Here is an 8,320-nt window from a genome sequence, read left to right as displayed (position 1 = left end):
AGAAGGAGAACAGGAAAACATTTAGAAGGTGAGCTCAGTTCTATAGTTTATATATTTTTCATTTTTCTATCATTTTATTTGTTACATTTCTTATGCTGGTAAGAAATATCCCTCATATAACTTAATTCATTTAAGGTTTAAAGGGAAAATATCAAAATGTATTTAGAATTTAGCGTAATCAATAGGTAGCGTAGGTGAGGGGATACTAATTCATGTCTTTCACATTCAAATTTCGTTGAAAATTCTCAGACGATTCCTCTCCCTCCAGGTTTGCAACACTGCGAACGAACGTCGCCGCAGACAATGGGGTGGGGAAATGTGATGCGAGGTGCGCAAACAATGGATTGCAGCGTCTTGTTTTTAAACTTGTCAAGTTATACAGGCTGTGACACTACCTCGGCTATATTCAGAAGAGGAAAGTTGACAGCATTCTAGATGCTCCAAAAAGATAAAGAATTGTGCAAGTTAGTCAGCATCTTCAATCAACCAAACCTCAACCATGACCGAGTGATCAAAATTGGAGAAACGTTTCTTATTCGCCTGTATGGAGGAGGAGACGTGTCCTCCCTGGACAGCCTGAGACATATCAGGTATAGCAAGGAAGTCGTTAAAAAGATGTCTTCACATTTCAACTAGGCCACTTTGCCCCCTACCAGCACGGCAGCTGCTCAGCACTCACTTCGAGTGTATCTCTAAGTCCAGGAGTGGAACGGATGAAGCATGAACCCAATCGAATGGTGTTGGTGTGTCAAAGAGGGTATGCTGAATCCAGTACATACAGAGCTACCACCAGCGCCAGCTGAAATACTAAACTTGCCTGTAAGTGCAAAGTGACTGCGATAAAGGATTGTGAACGAGCAACACGTGAGTGTACAAAAGCTGATCTCAAGTGTTCTACGTTCTGTGCATCTGCCAAGGAAGTTCCTGTACAAACGGCCAACTGAAAGACAAATCTGATTTAGATTATGACGAACACCAGCCCTAGAAAACCCATATGTCACAATGCACATATCACATGTCACAAACTACAATGCCAATGGCCTATTTGCTGATGCATTCCGTAAGGTAACTGGTGAACCCTTAGAATTTCATCTTTACTAATCTGTTTCAAAATTAAATATCTGAGATAATTTTTATCCGATCTGAACGAGCTTTTTTTTAAATTGTAGGTAATGATTACTTCATTAAAAATATTACAACCTTTACCGTCTATTTCTTAATCGATAAGGAGATTTTTGCATAAACTGCCAGAGTAAGGGACAAAATTACTACATTTTTCAGGTTTAAATGGATGTAAATTCTTTAAAAGTGATTGGATCCAAAGCTGTTACACTTAGAGTTAAAGTTAGGTGCTTTTAGAGTTCAAATAATTTTACATAAGTGAACTACGACTTTGTTAAAGCACTAAAATAACAGACAATCAGCACGATGGAAAACACTTAGGAGTTCTTCCAAGCTTTAGACTCCTTCACGGAGTCATCTTCAGGACTGGTCGAGGAAAGAAGGAGTGGATGCGGTTGTCGTTACACTGGTGCCAGTGCCTTAAGACTTCATCTTGGATGGAGAATGGCCACATTACTTTATTTGATATCTTTACAAAACTTTATGCATTCAAGAATGTAATATTTAAGAAACAAAATAAACAAATCTTAAACACAACTCAATACAATTTTAGATTTCCAAATATTTAATTTCATCAAATCGCAGTACAAATATATAACAAGGTAAATTCACTATACTGTAAAAAAATAGCACAAATTCTTGACCACAAGCATAATTTCTTGACTTTCTGGACCTACCTGTTGATTTCCTGACTTTTTCTTGACTGGTAGACACCCAGGAGTAATGTCCTCACTTTCCAGGTACTCGTCAACAATGTTGACTCAATTGGGATGGGCATTATCATCCATAAGGAGCTTTTAAATGCACCTCAACCCAAACACTTCAGAATGCTGGCATCTTCAACGAAAGTGTGATGATTCTTGCACGAAATCCTCGCTTTTATGCTATTACATAACATAATCTTTATTCATCCGTTGAATCATTTTTTCATGGATGTTTCAAGAGCACCTAGGTACAGATCATTCACTCTCTACTTACAAAAAGGAAGCTACACATAAAAAACTGACATCTACATCCACAGCGATTTTCATCCACTCATATTCAAATATGCTTTTGAAAATTTGCATTGCATGCTTGCTTAATTTTTCGAAGGCAGTGTATAATTGAACACAGGTAGCCCTTATGAGAGCATTATATCCCATTGCTATGTCCAGAAGGAGAATCATTACATTTCTGTTGTAGTTTTGTTTCCGTGCTCCCCTAACACTTTTGATTTCACCACCACCATGCTTGAGAGAGTAGTTATTGAAAATGCACCTATGAAGCGAATAGTCTTGGAATTCAAATTCTGCATTAGGAATTCATGTTACATTGTGCTTTTTCCTTCAACTATTTCATCTATTCATCCTCCCCTGGGGGTCTTCCCGATGGCATAGTGGTATCATCGTTGGCTTGTAATCAAGTAGTCCAATGTTCGACACTTGGTGAAGACACATGGTGGTTTGGATAAAACTTTCTACGTCCAATCCTGCCAAGTCCATCGGTATATAATGAAAAAAAAGTGGACCTGAAACTCCAAGATCATAGTCATTCTCATGATTATATGGTAGAAAATGATGAAAAGTATGATACATTTAGTGGTTTTCATAAACAATTAGTATTCCAGCGATTAACAAATTCCTGTTGATTGGATTATGGGACCGTAACTAGCTCGTCACATGGAAGATATTTTAGAGGGAGTCATTAGATTAGATAGATTGAATTGTTGTTTGAAGTTTACTTTATGCACTGAAAGGCAAATCTGGACTCAACCTACACTTTAGTGTGGAATCTGAACAATTGTGCCATGTGCATCCACCGAAAATCGAACCTGGGAGCCTTTCATTACAATGCAAAGACATTACCACTATGCTATCAGGGAGGAAAATGGGACAATAAGAGTATTTAATTCAATGATGTAACTGTTTTTTGTGGATTGATCACCATTATGTTAATAACATGAGAAACAAATCTAATGATGTGCATCAATATCACTTTTGTATTGTGATATCAGGGACTACTTATAAGAGGCAGGGAAGGTGATGCGAGCAAATTTATTTATTTTTTTTAAAAAAAAGGGAGCATGATCAGTTGTCAAGGAAGACTGGATGGGGACCCGGATCTATGTAAATGGAGTTGTTTTATTATGGGAAAACAAAGGCTCCTCAGGTAGAAAGTCTTGTTGTATTATGTCCCTTTGACACCTGTATTCATGGATTTCCAGTTATATGGATTTTACCCACTGGGGGAGGGGGGAGCATTGTAATGTGCATTTCTGGGCATCGCACTTCAGGCTACCATTTAGTGAAAAGAAAAATGGATGTCACATAGAAAGTGTTTCTGTTTGAACTTCCATTTTGATTCACTGGGCCTGCATCTGGTTTTCTGTAGTCAGTGGTTGTGAATTTGTTAAGTGCACGGCTGATAGTGATGTCCAGGAAGTTGATCTAACCATGTTTCTCTTGTTCTACTGTGAAGTTGAGCCTGGGGTGGATGTTATTTAGCTTGTTCACTAGAAGGTTGAGTTCTTCTGCCTTTTTGTATACAACTATTGTGTCGTCCATGTACCTTCCATATCAGATGTATCGTAGTTCTGGAATGTGGAGTATCTCTTTTTCTGCCAGGTGCATGATGATGTTGGCTAAAGAAGCTGATAGCGGATTGCCCATTGCAAGTCCCTCGGATTGATTGTAGAATTTATCCTCAAACTGAAAGCAGTTGTGTTTTAGACAAATTTCTAACAGCCGGGTTGTCTCTTGAACCTCTAGAGCAGGGATTCTGTTTGTTATCAGCCATCTTTCAACTGAACGCAGAGCTAGGTCTATGGGGATTGAATTGTTCATATATACTATGTCAATGCTGGCTAATTTTGCACTGTCAGCTTGCACTATTGACGTCACCAGATTTTTAGCATCAGTACTGTTGCGGAACATATATGTTAGTTTGTGGTTGAACTGAGATATTTTGTTGTTTAGCCAATGGGGTGACTGAAGCTAGCTATTATAAGGTGCATGGGGATTCCAGGTTTATGAGTCTTGGGAATGCCATATGCAATGGCAGGTGAAGGGTTGGGGTAGAAAAGGAATTTCTGGTCTTGTTTACTGAGTATGTCACTAGATTTCACTTCATTTTTCACAATTCTATTGTACCTGTCTGCAGGAGGATCTGTGAGAGGAGATAGCCACCATCACTGAAATAGCCTTGAATCATGGCTACACAGAAGCACAACTTTTCACTTGGTGCAGTAAAGCAGAAATACAGGCCAGACACCCTAACCAGCCACAATCAAGACATCCACAAGCAACCCAGCCACAATCAACCTCCAGAAGCCAATATAAATGGTTTGCCTTCCCCTACCATCCCACCACATCCAACCACATATCCAAAGCCCTTCTCCCATATGGCATGAAAGTAGCGCACAAACCCAATTCCAAAATAGCTGATAAACTAAACAAACACAAACAGTACTTCCTCTCCACCTTGATAACCCAGGTGTATACGATGCAGAGTGTGAGTGCAAGACAAATTACATCAGCAGGTCTATCAGGTCTGTCAATGAAAGAATCCAACATCACCTAACAGATGCGAGAAAAGCCCAACCCACTACTGGTCTTGCTAAACACATCAAATACAATAGCCATAAAATTCAAAAGGTACAAGTCAAACACACTGTCCACACACTCGTAGACACCAAAATCAAGGAAACGCATGCCATAATGCACTTCCCGCACGGACTAAACATCGATAGCGGACAGGTGCACCATACTTGGATTCCCCTACTACAACAGTTATCACCTGGAAATAGCAGAAGACATGGACGCAGATGCACAGTTAACAACAGCACACCTAGCGACAGCCAGTAAACTACAAACAAAAGATGCATGCCAAGCAACAGTACAGCAAGTTCCAACGAGGATGGTGGCAGTGGCCACTGAAATTAATAGAACGAAGAAGAAAAAAACAGTTTTGCGGATAAAGTGAGTACTATTTTCTCCGTATGTATATACTACCGCATCTTTTTTTCTCAATTATGAATAATAAACTATCTTAAAAATCTGCTTGTTGTGGACACAGAAAGGATTTTAATGTGGAAGTCAGCAACCACCAGCTCCAGAAGCAAGATTTCTCTCATTACTGAGTGACATCTGCTGTAGCTTTTCCTTTATCACCTTTTCAAGATTTTCCTCACTCTCAGTGTATTTCTCTGGCTTTCAACTAACATACTGTGTTCTGTTCCACTTCCCTTCCATCATACATCACAACTATTATTAAAATTGTGAGAATCTATAAAACAGGGTTCAGCAAATTACTATACAATTCAAAAGAAACACACTATTTGCAAAATGTGCTTTGTACAAGGTTCTTATTACTAAATATGCCTGACATCAACTAAATTCCCTGACTTTCAAAAGTTGTCCAGGTTTTCCAGGTAGCTGGAAACACTGTAACATATCTCTACATGATCTTCTGCATGATGGACACAGAAAAGCTCTCTATCTACCATCAATCCTTGAAGGTTGTATGGGAACATTTTGCATGACAATTATTTGCTGCATCTTGAACACATCTTGAATTCTTAAATCCTTTTTAACATCTACCTTCTGTGAAGATGATTTGTTACACATTTAACACAAAAAAGGCTTCTCAAAACTATGAACTGTTGAATGTTCACAAACACACTCAAACTGTATAAATGATTTGATCTGTGTTAAACAAAGAAACTATCTCTATTCAATATGAATTCTTGAATGTCTCCTAAGATTACACTTTAGTCTAAAAGACTTCTTACATGTTGGACACACAAATGCCTTTTCAATACTATGAATTCTTGAATGTTCCTTAAGATAGGTCAACTCTCGAAATGACTTGCCGCATGTTGAACACAGAAAAGGTTTTTCTCCACTATGAATTCTTGAATGCCTTGCAAGATCTTTCTTGAATGTAAATGATTTGTTACATGTTGAACACACATATGGCTTCACGCCAGTGTGAATTCCTAAATGTTCTGTGAGATAACACTTCTGTGCAAATGCTTTATTACACTTTAAACATACATAGGGCTTCTCCCCAGTATGAATTCTCAAATGTCTCATAAAATCCATCTTCCGCATAAATGATTTGTTACACTGTGAACAAAGAAAGGCTTTCTTATTATGAATTTCTGAATGCCCTCTGAGATCGTCCTTCTGTGCAAAAGATTTGTTACATGTTCCACACTTGAAAGGCTTCTCAACACTATGAATTTTTGAATGATCTTTAAGATACCTCAAGTCTTTGAATGACTTGTTGCATGTTGGGCACAGAAAGGGTTTTGTCTCACTATGAAGTCTTAAATGTCTTGTAAGACTTCTCATTTCTGTAAATGACTTGTTACACGTTGAACACACAGGAAGCTCCTCTACAGTATGAATTTTTAAATGCTTTCTAAGATATTCATTCTGTGCAAATGATTTGTTACATGTTGCACACTTGAAAGGCTTGTCAACACTATGAACTTTTGAATGCCTTTTAAGATACCTCAAGTCTTTAAATGACTTGTTGCATGTTGGGCACAGAAAGGGTTTCCCTTCACTATGAATTCTTAAATGTCTGGTAAACTTACTCATTTCTGCAAATGACTTCTTACACATTGAACACACGAAGGATTTTCTTCCAGTATGAATTCTCAAATGTCTCATAAAATCTCCCTTCCACATAAATGATTTGTTACACTGTGAACAAAGAAACGTTTCATCTTCACTATGAATTCTTAAATGTCTTGTAAGACTTCTCATTTCTGCAAATGACTTGTTACATGTTAAACACACATGAAGATCCTCTCCAGTATGAATTTTTAAATGCTTTTTCAGATATCCATTCTGTGCAAATGATTTCTCACATATTGAACACATAAAAGGCTTTCCCTCAGCACTATGAACTTTTAAATGTCTTTCAAGCCATGTCAACTCTCCAAAAGACTTGCCGCACGTTGGACACAGAAAGTGTTTATCTCCACTATGAATTCTTACGTGTGTTATAAGTTCCCTGCGTGTAAATGATTTCTTGCAAGTTGAACATGCATATGGCTTTTCTCCAGTGTGAGTTCTTAAATGTCTTCTAAGCGCTCCTTTCTGAGGAAATGATTTGTTACAAGATGAACAAATAAAAGGCTTTTCTGAATACATATCACTATCCATGCATTCTTGTTGAAAGTCACTTCTAATCAATGTGTGGCACAGTGATAACCTAAAAGAAGATATAAGTCATTAAAGGCAATTTATCAACAGTACATGTCAGAAAAAGTGCAGTTACATCACTAAGATTTACATAAAACATTCCATCATTTTCTCAATAAATACTGCCCTATACCAACTATGACCCAACAAAAATTCCAGAATGATTACTCTTAAGTAAAAATAATCTCTGAAACAAAATAATTTCAAGTATTAAGATATACTTAATAATTACCTATATTTGCCAAAAGAAAAGGTGTTTTTTTTCAGTAGAACGAAAATTTTAATATTTTATTAATATCTTTAATTTTATGTTCTGATCAGGACTGTGGACATGAAAATGACAGGGTGGTATTTAGATAATTATGTTATTCTTGGATACATGGCTTTTGCTGACTGAAAACTGTTTGTATTTTCTTATTTCACACCTTTCTTGCTCCAATGGGATAGGGCTTTTCAGTAATCGCAATTAAACAAAGTGAAAATTTCTAGTGTTTTCAATAACAAGTATATAATTTAAAAAAATTCTTGAAGCTTTCCTGATGGCAAATATTGAAGAGGTTTTCTCGGGCAATCAGCCAGGTGATTTCAGGAAAGGCTTCCGAGCTTTCGAGAGCTAACATCACTCTCATCTTCAGGGAATGAAGTGCAGAGATAAGTCAGGGTGACGTTATATGTATTTGGTGTGGGAGGGGTCCGGTGTAGGTGGCGGGCCAATCAGGTGGCGTTTCTCCGACGTCCGCGCTCCCAGTCGACTATCGCTAACCAGGCTGGGTCCAGTTCAAGTCCCGTGTCCCTGTTGAGGTTGTCCTTTTCCCCATGTATGGCTATTGCTTCTTTGATGAGACTGTCTCAGTAATTTGGTGATTTATTGATGATGTCGGTGGTTGTGAAGTCAATTCTATTGCCCTCCTGGATTGAATGCTCTGCTAACCCTGATTTTTCCGGATGAAAATTCTTTATGTAGCTGGCGTGTTCTTTGCAGCGCAGATATTTGTATCTGAAAT

At 37.9% G+C, this 8,320-nt stretch overlaps 1 protein-coding gene across 1 annotated transcript in view; it reads right to left on the bottom strand.

Annotated features, from left to right (window-relative positions):
- Positions 1–1,708: 1,708 nt before the first annotated feature.
- Positions 1,709–8,320, bottom strand: part of LOC146001737 (uncharacterized) — a 45,796-nt gene continuing 39,184 nt past the window's right edge. Inside the window, exon 3 of the mRNA XM_083139436.1 lies at positions 1,709–7,326. Within this exon, the coding sequence (XP_082995562.1) occupies positions 5,829–7,326 (1,498 nt within the window). The 3' untranslated portion in view covers positions 1,709–5,828. The remainder of the gene's footprint in view (positions 7,327–8,320) is intronic.

Source organism: Lepisma saccharinum, chromosome 17, assembly GCF_977018435.1.
Source record: "Lepisma saccharinum chromosome 17, izLepSacc3.1, whole genome shotgun sequence".
NCBI classification, from domain to species: Eukaryota; Metazoa; Arthropoda; class Insecta; order Zygentoma; family Lepismatidae; genus Lepisma; species Lepisma saccharinum.
Note: the sequence above shows the minus strand (reverse complement) of the source record. Positions and strands in the feature narration are given on the sequence as shown.